Below are 13,117 nucleotides of genomic sequence, written 5' to 3'. Positions count from 1 at the left end.
GATTCACAAGACTAATGAGAGTAAACCAGATAATGGCATTTCAGGTCTCAAATATATTTCATACAAACAGTACAGTTTTGGACTTATGCTTAGTGCCGTTTCGTTTCACTATCTTTGTGTTAGCATGCTGATTGTAGCGGGCTGTTTCTGTCCTGGATGTAGTTTTCACTTCAATCACACTCTTGTCCTTTTGTGCAATAAACATAAAAGTAATTTCCTGATTTCCACTCCTTAAAGACAATTTCACCATTTTTCTCCTCCTGCGCACAAACTGAAATCAGTTGATTGTAAAACAAGTGTGCAGAAAGAAAAAAGCATGTTTGGGGTTGTTGTTAATAACACATTACATTACTGCACTACTGAAAAATGTAATGTGATTACAGTAAGATGCTGGGTTTTTGTTTGTTTGTTTGTTTGTTTGTTTTGTTTTGTTTTGTTTTTTACCAAATAGTGATTAAAGCATATTGTGTGACAAAAGCAGGCTTCCATAATAATGTTAATTATTATTTTCTATGTCTGACAAATAGTTATATTAACCACAGATGCACCAGAATGAGCTGTATTATTTTGAAATTGATTTCAGCTGGATATAGCTAGATTAAATACATTTTTAAAGACATTTTATTAATCAGTTATTTCCATGTTTTTACTCAGTCTATGTCTTTGAGAAGACGGGAGGAGCTTCTCAGCTATGAGAAGTTGAGACATCAGAAGACATCAGTGACTAACTAATAACAGGAAAGGATTCAAATAATGCCAGAAAACACTTGGTATCGCCTAACAGACGAACTTAAATGGCAAGTTCTGAAAGACCAATAGCCCCATCTAGTGGTAAAATGAGATACCACCACTACGGTGAGTGTTTTTTTTTTTTTTAATAAACTCCGGTCCTTTGCCTTAGGACAGAGGGACTAATATTAAGGTTATGACAGACTCTCAGCTCAAGACTGTGTGCTGCTTGATACTGTGCTCACCATCCCATTTTTTTCACCAGCAAAATTACAGCAGGCAAATAACTTGAGTCTCAGCGACTTGGATGAGCTGTAATGATTATTTTCCACCAACAGATGTCAGAATCATAGAAAATGATCATTTTAAGCAGAAAATACTAAAGGGCTGTCTTTTTTTATATACATTATACCTCATTTTATGTTTATGAACAGTTTCTTGTCTTGCATCTTGCTTTCTTGCATTTTGTAATTAATACTTTTGGTCATTAATTCTGCTATCTTAATATTCAGCAGCAGTCCCCTAACTGTAAAACAGATTCTTCAGCTTTTAAGTTCATGTTGATTTTGTTTACACCCCAAAATAGGTATAGAAACACAACAAATACAATATTTGTGAGTTGTTTTATGGACTGAAGCAACATTATAAGTAAAAACACTTCACAGCATGTCTCTTTACTAATGAATCCACCTTGACATTTGCCATTTGTACTAGTTTGCATTCACTCCGATGTTATTGTTGCACAGGTACAGATTTAGGACCAAAAATAGTACAGCAATTGGAATCAGAATTTATACAGTGCAGGGAAAAAATATTTAATCCCCTTCCTGATTTTTTAAATTACTTTGCATATTTGTCATACTTAAATATTACATATCATCAAACAAATTCAAAGCCATTTCTAAGGCATTGTGACTCTAGTGTACGATTATTCACAAATGGAGACTTGCCACTCCTGGGAAGGAGTGGCCAGCATACCAAAATTACTCAAAGAACACATCAATGACTCATCCAGGAGGTCACAAAAGAACCCGGAAACCAAACCAAAAAGAATGCAGAGCTTCATGTTACATTTGCCAAACAACATCTTCATGATCCCCAAGACGCTTGTGAAAATATTCTCCAGACTGATGAGAAAAAAGTGAAACTTTTTGGAAGTTTGAGTGCTGTTATATCTCGAATAAAACTAAGACAGTGTTTCATTAAGGAACATCATACAGTCAAACATGGTGGTGGTAGTGTGATGGTCTGGGGCTGCTCTGCTGCTTTGGGACCTTGACAACTTGTGTAATTGATGAACTATGAATTCTGCTTTATGCCAAAAAGTCTTGGAGAAAGACCAACCATCACTTTGTGTTCTGAATCTCAAATTCAGGTTATGCAGCAGGACAACACCTCAGCAAGTTCACATCTGAATGGCTCAAAAAAAGACAAAATGAAGGTTTTGGGGTGATCTGCCCAGACTTAAATCTGATTGAGATGCTCTGGTTTATGCTAGAAAACCCTCCAGTGTGGTTGAATTAAAATAATTCTACAAAGAAGAGTGGGGCAAAAGTGATGTGAAAAACATGTTAATGTTTATCACAAACATTTGATTGTACTTGTTGCTGCTAAGGGTGGCACAACTGGTTATTGGGTTTCATAACACTCATGATACACTCATGAAAATTCCTTTATCTTCAACTCTGCTACCTACACCTTCAGCATTTTTAGTGCCACTGTCTCTAGACCATACGTCATAACAGGTTCACTACTATCTTTCACTCTTGCACTCAGCTCCACCCACTCAACTTCGTTTGCACTCTGTTCTTTGTCTCTCTTGTGCACTGTCCATTGCTTTGCATAGTTGAACTCAGGTATTTAAACCACTACCCTGATAAGATTAAAGCAACAAAACTACAAACAAAAACTACAACTGTGAAAATACATTATAGTTGACTCCTATTCAGAAGCTGTTTGTGTTATTACCAGAAGACTTTCTATAGAGTATATTCCTCCAGTACTTAAACAGCTTCACTGGCTTTCTGTAGAATATTGGATTAATGTTAAGATTCTGCTTCTTAGTATCTCTATAAGCTCATTCCTGTATATCACTCTAATCTGCTGCATATCCTCCTCACCACTCGTCATACTCTGAGATCCTCCTCCTCTGTTTGCGTGACCACTACGAACTTTAGAGTAACAAGCAAAAAGACTGAAAATTAAATAAAATTTAATTGAACTGACAACAAATTTTAAAACCCAATTAAAAAAAACTTTAATAACTCTTTATAAAACTTTGGTCTATCATCTTTAACCGATTGTAACCGATGTGTTTAGCCTGAAACATCGCGGGTGGCGCTATTGCATGCTCGTATAATACCAACACGTTTTAGAGTGCGGCGAAGAAGAAAAGCCAACCAGACTGGTCTGGGAATTAGTGACCCATGCATTTTGGATAAGGTAATTGGAAAGAAACAAGGTACTCTGGGCGTTTGAAGTCAGTAAAAGTGTTTTCCTTTGGTCTTTATTCTCCAACGAATGACCCTGTTGTACTTATAATAGAAGTAAACCGAGTCGCTTGCTTGGTTTTTGTCGCGATGACGATAGTTTGTGAACCGAAGTCGAACTCCTTAAGCTAACCTGCTAGCATTAGCTCCTTTTAGCTCAAGTTACTGCTGCATTCAAGTGCGCACAGTAAGCTCCGTTCTTAGGAAACATGTTCTGTTAGTACTGTATATGGTAAGAGTTTTTGCCCTGGTGGGGGTTACAATTTCCATCACAAAGTGTATTTAAATTGCCCAAGTTATGATGTCGAAAAGTTGGTAGATTAAATAAATGTTGCGTTTAATGTAATAGAATTTCTCCTAATCTAAAATAAGGACACTGAAAAGGAAAACAAACTTAACATTTTCAGCTTGTAAATGAAAACAAAAGAGCATGCCATAGTTTTAGTGTTTCTCGGGAACTGGATCATCAAGCATCTACCCAGTGATAATTCTATCTTTTTATAAGCTTTTTGGTGCAGCACTCCACAGTCTCAGTTTCTCATATGACCCACTGGGAAGATTGCCCACCTCTCTTATGCCATAATAACTAGAGCCTGGTGGATGGGTTTTGCTTGTTAAGTAATGAGGTATCATTTATGCTTCAGGTTCAGGAGTATACTGTATTTATTGAGGCTGCTGTCTTTTTAAGAACAGGCAGGCTGCAGTGCTTTGTGTCTTGTTTTATTTAGTAGAAACAAGCCCCCACTTACCCCAAATAACCAGTGGTGATTGTCAGCCACTCTGCCTTTTTATTAGCACTATTCACATTCAGTACGTCTGTTAATTTTTAAAACCTCATGATGCAACTGTAGCCCATGGACTTGCTAAGTCACTCTCGGCTGGCTTAAGATTTCAATGTGGAGATTAAGCTCAGCATCAGTACATATTCACACACAACTGAATACTGTAGACTAACCTTGTGTTGTGGGTGGATCATCTCAGATACTGTCTTGGCTGAAGCTTGGTTCAATTTCGTTGACTTCTTCCTGCTGTATGATTGCCTTGTAGATAGCAAAACTGTATATATATATTTTTTTGTTTGTTCATTTTTTAGAACACCTCCAGTCAGAACATGGTTAATCATCTTTAAATAGAAACTAGCCAACCTTGTTAATTCTCTTTTGATTACCATCCAATGTTATTGTAAAACATGGTAGAAAAGCACATTGATCATTTTAGTGGAGTGAAGATTTTGGGCCGTTTATAACACTAACATAACCCAACTGTGTCTACATTGCACCTTTAATTATGAATGACAAAACATAAATTTGTACAGAACTTACTTAAACATAGAACATATGTTCCATGTAACTTTATCTACTGTGCAAGTATGACTGTGCATGTGTAAATATTTGCTATGTGCTTACATTTACAGGTTGGTGTTTAATTATGTGGCGGGGGGAGAATGGTCCGCGGGCTTTCCAGGCCCCGGTGGATGTTCACGCCAGTGCAGATGGCCAGGTCTATATGTTCAGGAGGAAAACAAATGAATGTGCTGCATCTTCAGACGATGAGGAACTCGGTGTCATGGAGTTGAGACCACGGGATTTCCAGGACCAGGAGGACAGACTGAAAAATGTCCCGCTGCTGGTGCGGGAAGTGTTAGCCGATGATAATCTCAGCAAGCTTGCACTGCAATATGGCTGCAAGGTAAAAGCTTTTTCATAGCTGCAGACATTTTTGTTAAATTATTTTTCTTCATGTGCTTATATTGATGTACGTTTGTCACTTTTTCAACAGGTAGCCGATATAAAACGGGTGAACAACCTAATGCAGGAACAAGATCTATTTGCACTGAAATTCATCAAAATACCAGTTCAGCAACACAGCTTCTTAACTGAAACTTTCTCAAATCCGAGTGATCCTCAAGAAGAAATGCCCAATGCTTCTCAAACACCAGTGGAGCCTCAGAACAAAGCCAGAGCCCAGCCTCATATACAAGAGGCCACAGATTTTCTCATGGAGGTGGATAATGATATAAACAAACTAATTCAAACCACAACTGATCAAGATGAGGAATTTCTGGATAACTCGCAAAAACAACAGCATTTTGGGTTGAAAGGACAGCGTCGGACCAGTTATGGTGCTGACTGGGGAATCAACTGGTGGAACGCTGTAGTTGCCATGCTCCTGATAGGCATCGTCCTTCCATTATTTTACATAATTTATAAAACAAAAGGTGCTCTACAGCCAAAAAACACATCAGTTATGCCTCAAGGATAAGCCTCAGTACAGTAAGGCATAAGGATCTTCACGAATCAGGATTGGAAGGCTTTGATCTTTGGAAAACCTGAAACGTAATTAATACTATTCTCTTCTTGGGCTTGGTAGTAGCCCACGATCACAATGATGCAAAATCTTTCAAGATTTTAACTCAGTGGAGCCTCTACCTTCAAGTGAAATGTCTGAATACTGTTCTAATTATTGTCACATTTTAGGACACCAACAATTTGTAAATTTTTTGTAAAATACACTTTCATGGAAAATCACTTTTACTGAAAAACAGTCAGCTGATGTCCCAGATCCTCAGGTGCTTCACTTAATTTGGAGCATTATTGCATGTGCATTGTGAAAATAATCACTCTACAGCCTGAACATCAATAGCAACCACACAGAGTATTTCTCTGGGAGAAAAATGTTTATCACAGTCTGCCTTTACACCACTGTATGAATGGATGAATGGTTTCAGCTCTGACATGTGAAATTAATGCTCAAGTGCCTTGAACTTGTATTTTTTTCCTAATGTCCTGCTATGGGGCGACTTCTCTAGTCATGAAAGAAAATCATAATGGTAAAAAGATTATGAGAAAATTACTGCTCACATGATTTATTACCTCAGCGTATGGACACTTTTCCCAAGAGTTTATGGTCTATCACTAATTGCAAGTGTAAAACAATAATGAAAAAAAGTATGATTTAGTTAACAGGTAGTGTCCTTGTTTAGTTTTTTTGAGAGAGACATTCTTGTGGCGTTCCATATGTGAGCTGCCAACAGGGAACGTGACTCTGCAACAACACTCAACATGGTCGAAGAGATTTTCTCTCGTCTCTTACTTTTACTTTACACCTCTTCTTTACTTTTGTAAGTGATCTGCTGAGCCTGAGCTCAGCATTATCTGAGTAGCTTCATCCAAATATGCTTTGGATTATCAGTTTGGCCATTCTCATATTGGTGTTCTAATGTGCCAAATCGGTGTTTTGGATAGTAGCCTGCAAACCAACGGATGACGACATGGTAATAATGTAGAGTCCAAGACTGTCAGCGTCAAGATTTTATCATATTAGTATCATATCAGAGTATAACATTTATTTTAAACAAGGGTAAGCTATGTTATTACACATTGGGTTTAGCATCATGTGTGTTTGTTCTCGTCTAACTTTGTATCTGTGAATGTACCTCATGACTTTTTAGTACACAGTGCCAAATATGTGAATTTGTTTACAGTAATAATGGAGTGCAATATAGCTTATGTTGGTACTTCTTGTGAACTCTTGTGAACTTTAAAGATAATTAATTTTTAAACGTTCATTATTTTTAAAGAGTGCCTGAGTTCTCTGCCTGATTAAGTGCCTTAATGTCAAGTTTTTATTGTCTTTGCAGACGTCCACCAGGGAAGGCTGATGAATTTGCATGGCTTATGCACATTTTAGTGGCTGGATATTTTAATTTAATGAACTCAACAAACATGTTGAATATATTTGTTGGTGCATTTTTTTTAATTCAATGGAAAACTGACAGTGGTGCAAGACTCTGTATTTTGCATGTTCCAGTGTTTGAATACAAAGTTTTAAGTGTGATTGTCTATAAAGTATGCTCTTATGTGGTGGTGGTTTTTAATTCTTTTAATGCACTTGTCTTTGTATAATAAGATATACACACACACACAGCTGTACATAGAGACAGAAAACAAAATGATAACAGACCTTTCCCATAAAAATGTGTTTTGATGTATTTAAATTAAAAATGTATTTATTTATTTTTTGCAGTACCACTGCATATCAAAAGATGGCAGCATTGGCAAGAATCAGAATACTTGATTAATCCCAGAGGATATTATGTGATCACAGCCAGTGACTGTACAGTCATTGGTCACAGCTGGTCTAAGTTTAAAAAAATATAACAAAATATCTCTAATATAAATTTAAGGTGCTGCTCTTATCACCTCAAGGATCTATGAAAGATCGGTCAGCTGTTTGGTATGTTTTTAAATTTTGAAATTGTGTATATAATGGATTTTCAGCTTTTGGCAAATGTCTTTATCACAAACCAGGTTGGCAGGATAAATACCTCACATTGGCTACATACAGTACATTATAGTGAAGCTGAGCCTGCTAAGAGTTTGTTCAGTGTGGACTCGGTTACTCTTTGTATCCACTAGAAATGTGACACTTTTGGTCTGTGAACAACTGCTGCTGTGTGACTTTAATGGGCATCAAAGTCAAAGCGATTTATTTATAAATCAACAAAGATTGCAAAAATAGATCAAACTGGCAAGCAGAAATTAAATTTAACTGAGCTCTATAACACAGCCAGCTGAATTTCAAAGCTCCAGAGTGTTATGTTTTCTCACTGCATACAGAAATAACAGCATGCAGTTAGATCAGCATAGCTAAAATATATGAGAAATGTGATGCTTGCCCCATGGATGCTCATTGGAGCTGGGAGAATTTGCATCCAAGTGCTGTAGCAATTTAAAAGCTTAATAATCTACAGGGTTTTGTTTAAATGTAAGATTATATCTGTTAAAGTAACTGGATACGCATGTTTAAATACTCTACTGTTAATGGTAACCCTGAAGCCTACATGCGATGGGAAGAATCGTCGTGATTTCCAAAGCTCAATAACAGAAGTTGGGGTTGAGCTGTGTTGCTGCTGAGGCTGCCTTTTATTATTCCCTGACCTGAGACCCCCCCACCCCCATCTCATAACGACAGCTCATGAACCCTGCTCTGATCTAGCTCCAGGCCACAGAGCTCTGGCATCCTGCCACCTCCAGGCTCAGTCTTATCCTACTGCTGATACATCTTTTTGATATCACTAGTTTATTAAGTAGTTTTTTGTTGTTTTTTGCTTGGATATTTAAGGGGAAAAAAATAGAAAAACATACCAGGAGAAAACGTTAAAGCGAGTGGACTTCAGGTTTGTGAAGACCTTCTACCTTCCTCACAAACCTAAAGTCTAGTTGCCTTCTTTTTTTCAAGCACTTAAGTTTACCATAACCTGGATTATTGAGAACCTACACAGACATACCAGGAGTAAAGCAAAGACTTTGTGCATGGGTGTGCTGTGGAGGTGGTGTCCCAGAAAAGCTGGTTTGGAATCAAGCAGCAGGGCTTTCTTAGAGGTGGGGGTTGAAATGGAGGGTTCCCCCCCCTCCTGAACAAAGCACAATCATCCAAACATTCAGAGAGGAGGGTAAATAGAGTGAGAAGATTCATGGCCAACCCGAAGCTCTGCAGCTTTAAGAAGTTTGCACACTTGAGCAGCTGGCAGCGGGCCACTTGGCCAACATAAACAGTCCTAATCCTTTTTCCAAGGAGCTTTCAGCACTCATCTCTCTGGCACATCGGGCACGGACTCACTCTCTCTCCGACATTCCTGTCTGTTTGGAGTTATGCGGAGACGTCACCAGGAGGCACTGTGGCACTAACAGTACATACTGTTGGGTTTATGCTGTTGATCATTATTCACTGCTAAGGTATGTGCCTTCCTTTGATTTTCCCATGAAGCGAAGCAGGTCTCAGTTTTCACTCTTTCTTAGCAGTAATGGAGGCCTGGTTTCAAAATGTAATGTGACTTGAAATGCAACAGAAGTAGGGGGCATGTTCACAGCATTGGCGTTGTCAGAAGTTAAATTGGTGACTTTTACATGGTCACCTTTTCTTTTAACGCCAAACTTTTTTTTAAAAAATGAGTTTCAGCTTTATTTGTGAGACTACATGTTTCTTGCCGTGATTTCTAGGATCATCTTACGAAATACTCAAAGGTAGAAACTGAAAACCTGAAATCCACAGCGCAAATGTAAGAATAGTAGAGTAAATGAATATCTTTAAAAAGCACACACGCACATAGTGATTCTTATTTTAAACAAAATTCAGTCGAGATATTTTGTGCGCCCGTGTGGGGCTACAGTCTGTTTCTACAGGGCAGGGAGATCCCGGGTTTTGATTTCCTACGCTCCCAGGGGGATTTGGCAGACACAGGGTAATTTGTAGTGAAATTTCCAGCGCAGTTTGTTTTGCAGGTGGCTGAGAATGAAGGCAGGGCGTGGTGGGGAATGAGAGAAGCAATTTGCTGTCTGTGGCATGTGAATGTGTGTTTTGTTACACAGCAGTAGCCTAGGTTTTAGTTGTAGCCGGTATGTGCTATGGTTAGGCCTGGATTGATGGAAGGGAGGCAGTACTCACAAGTCACAGAGAAACCATGAAAAGTGAGTAAACACTGTACACGAAGTAGATTATTGCATATGCATATATTTAACACTTTATTTGACATCTTTTTAAATTAATCAAGACATCTTTTGACAAGACAATCCATTCAACTGAAAGAGATTACTTTTCACCCCTTTGTGTACCCACATGAAAAGGCACTATCAGTTTGACACAGGAGTCAAAAAGCACTGCGAAAGAGGTCACATGACAAAGCAACATGAGTATGGATTTGAAAGGTCCTGCCAGAAGACGTTTCAGCCTCGCAGACTTTGGAGTGGATTCAATAAAAAACTTTGAATCTCTAGCCAGAATTTCAGAGTTTAAATCTGCTCCAGATGTTCTAGCGCCACTTGAAGAACACACAAGGTGTCAGAGAATAAGCTCAGAATGAAATGTGTTTTAACCCGCATATCTTTTGTCTTACATCAAGACTATCATAACTAATTCACCAAGAAAAAAAAAGAGAGACAAAATGTGCTTTTCCAAGAATACAGCTTTTTTTAAAAAAGAATGGAAATGCATAGTATATTTCGTGCATGCTGTATGTTATCCCTGGACTGACAACACAGCTGGATGGAGAATGTGATGTTCTGTCAGTTATGTTCTTGCAGGCGTGGCTGTTTTTCTTTCTCTGTTGCAGTGGAGGAACCAATTGTGCAGCACCTGTTTTAAATTCCACCCAGTGCTTGAAAGGTCTTCGCTTGACAGATTGTTGTAGTCAGACTACACAGATGGATTATATGAAGAGGGCAAAGTTACATAGTCTTTCATTAGGAGCTGGTGGTAGACTTCCGCAGGCACAAGCATTCTCCACTGCAACCACTGAACATCCAGGGTATGGACATTGAGGCTGTGGACAGCTACAGGTACCTTGGTGTTCATCTGAACAACAGACTGGACTGGACTCATAACTCAGACGCCCTCTACAGGAAAGGGCAGAGCAGGCTGTACCTGCTGCGGAGACTCAGGTCGTTTGGGGTGGAGGGCCCACTCCTGAAGACCTTCTATGACTCTGTGGTGGCTTCTGCTATCTTTTATGGCGTGGTCTGCTGGGGCGGCAGCATCTCTGCTGGGGACAGGAAGAGACTGAACAGGGTGATCCGAAGGGCCAGCTCTGTTCTAGGATGCCCTCTGGACCCAGTGGAGGTGGTGAGTGACAGGAGAATGGCGGCTAAGCTGTCATCCCTGTTGGACAACGTCTCCCACCCCATGCAGCAGACTGTGACAGCACTGAGCAGCTCCTTCAGTGGGAGACTGCGGCACCCACGGTGTGAGACGGAGAGATTTCGCAGGTCTTTCCTCCCCACTGCTGTCAGACTCCACAACAAAGACTTTAACTGAACAAACACACACATCCACACATGTGCAATAACACTAAGTGCAATAATCTTTTCTGGCATCGTTGTATTTTTACTCAGTTGTATATAGCATTCGTATTCTATTTTTATCTTATTGTATATTTTTATTCTATTTTATTCTACTGTATATAGTATATTATTTTATTCTATTCTGTACAGTTGTGTACTGTATTTATTCTTATTGTATTCTAATTTTTGCGTCATAACTTTTGCACTGTCCACTTCCTGCTGTGACAAAACAAATTTCCCACGTGTGGGACTAATAAAGGTTATCTTATCTTATCTTATCTTATCTTATTAAAGTTGTCTGTTGAGTCTTTGTGACACCTAGAATAGTCTCGAAGCTCCAGTGCTGTATCTGGTGTCCGCACTTTGATTGTTCACACTAGTGAGCTTTCCCTACTCCACTTTTCACATGTTGTCAGCGCCTGAGGTATACATACTGCACAATACCATAGCAGTATCAATATACTGTACTACTGTTTACTATTGCTTAAAGCAATTCTTTGTTTGCATGTCATATAATGCACCTCAGTGTTTACAGGGGGCTCCACCTCGCATTCTTTATGTTTAAAAATCCTGAATTCAACAACACACTTGTTATATTATTTTTAGAAATGCTGTTACCTAATTTGGAATGCCCATACAGATCTATTGGGATTCAATGCAACAGCAAAAAACATGGCTTTAATGTTAAAGAAAAACACAGTATCAAGTAAGGCAATATCAAAAGAAAAGAAAAATATAGTGTGTACCTGTGGTTAGCATGCAATGCAAAAAATTAACAAGATATTGAAATCCAAAATGCTCCCAGCGCATTAATGGGTGTGTGAGGCTTTCCACTAACATATGTGTGCTGTTCTGTTACCATTGGGTTCAGAACTAAAGTACTGTATCTACACGATTCTTTAAGTTTTAAAAAGCAACCAGTGATACACAAAATTTAAATTAATTTAACTTCAATTAAAGTAAGTAAGTAAAAAATAAAGAAATAAATAAAATCTGGTAACATATTAGCTTCTGCTAGTTTCTGGATATTGTGAAAAAGAACTGATTTCTTAGTAAATTCTTAGTAATTGTATTTTGCTTCACAGGTACACTAAGTCCTTGGGCAGGTTGGTAGTATTTATAGATTCCATATACCTCTATGTACAAAGGCCTGTCATAAAGACAGCTTTAAATGTCTATCTTCTGGTTTTTGCCTTTTTCTAAATTGCACATTCTGCTTGTTTCCGCTCGTCCTTTGTATTTTGTTTTGGGTTTTTTTTTTTTGCTATATATTATCTATTGTTGCAATGCTCAAAATAGAACTACACTAACCTATATAAAATAGCATGAACACATAATAGGAATTAGAAACCTACAAAAAACATACATTCTCTCAATTTTTTTTTTATTGTCTAAATAAATGTATTGAGTAACGCGTCCCAGGAAGCATCATACCACCTGTAGTAGTGAGATGATACAAATACCTCAAACAGTACTTTTAGACATCCTCCTGAGAATCCTGTGCTCTAAGGAGTTTTCTCCCTTGTTGAGCTGTGGGGGAGCTGCAGAGCCATGACGACTCGACCTCTAAATTATTTTTCATCCACTTCCTCATCATCGCACTCTTTTGCTACTCTTGTGGTAAGTTATTAATTTACCTGTGGAGCTTATTTTTCACATTTAATCCATTTTATCATTCAATTGGTAGAAATTTAATGTTTCTTGTTATGGAAAGATGTTTTGTTTTACTGATAATCATTATAGTTCATGGTCATTGCGGTTTGAGAATTTGATTTTTACAGACCAACAGATGTTTTTGCAAATATCTTTGAACTATTTTTTAAAATCCTTTTTTATTTGGTGTCACTGGGGTCATCTACATCATCAGATCAAATGTTCACTTCTTTGTGTCCTTGTTATCTGCAAAGGACAAAGGAACATGCTGGCAGGTAGAAAGAATCCACTGAGACAGGCATGGATGAAGGGAGGATAATTGGTTGGGCACGCTGTTCTAAATCACTGTATCCAAGTCAAGCGAACACCTGCTAGGCCTAAAGAAGCACAACAAGGCAATAAACAGGA

General features: G+C 38.3%; 2 protein-coding genes across 5 annotated transcripts in view; both read left to right on the top strand.

Annotated features, from left to right (window-relative positions):
* The first annotated feature begins 3,115 nt into the window (after positions 1-3,115).
* Positions 3,116-7,077, top strand: lysmd4 (LysM, putative peptidoglycan-binding, domain containing 4). 4 transcript variants are annotated; one of them, XM_080869288.1, is made up of 3 exons: positions 3,116-3,171; positions 4,633-4,907; positions 4,998-7,077. In XM_080869288.1, the coding sequence occupies exons 2-3, from the start codon at positions 4,647-4,649 to the stop codon at positions 5,478-5,480; spliced, it is 744 nt and encodes a 247-aa protein (XP_080725414.1). In that variant the 5' UTR covers positions 3,116-3,171; positions 4,633-4,646; the 3' UTR covers positions 5,481-7,077. The 4 variants fall into 4 exon arrangements, with proteins under 4 accessions (XP_080725414.1, XP_080725415.1, XP_080725417.1 ...); XM_080869289.1 differs by having other exon boundaries at positions 3,135-3,190; XM_080869291.1 differs by having other exon boundaries at positions 3,152-3,208.
* Positions 7,078-8,757: 1,680 nt separating this feature from the next.
* Positions 8,758-13,117, top strand: part of LOC308392031 (uncharacterized protein) — a 297,183-nt gene continuing 292,823 nt past the window's right edge. Inside the window, exon 1 of the mRNA XM_080874875.1 lies at positions 8,758-11,349. Within this exon, the coding sequence (XP_080731001.1) occupies positions 10,527-11,030 (504 nt within the window). The 5' untranslated portion in view covers positions 8,758-10,526 and the 3' untranslated portion in view covers positions 11,031-11,349. The remainder of the gene's footprint in view (positions 11,350-13,117) is intronic.

This window comes from Rhamphochromis sp. 'chilingali' (assembly GCF_963969265.1).
Source record: "Rhamphochromis sp. 'chilingali' genome assembly, chromosome: 2".
In the NCBI taxonomy this organism is placed as follows: Eukaryota; Metazoa; Chordata; class Actinopteri; order Cichliformes; family Cichlidae; genus Rhamphochromis; species Rhamphochromis sp. 'chilingali'.
The sequence above is the reverse complement of the archived record's forward strand: the minus strand, read 5'-3'. Positions and strand labels throughout refer to the sequence as shown.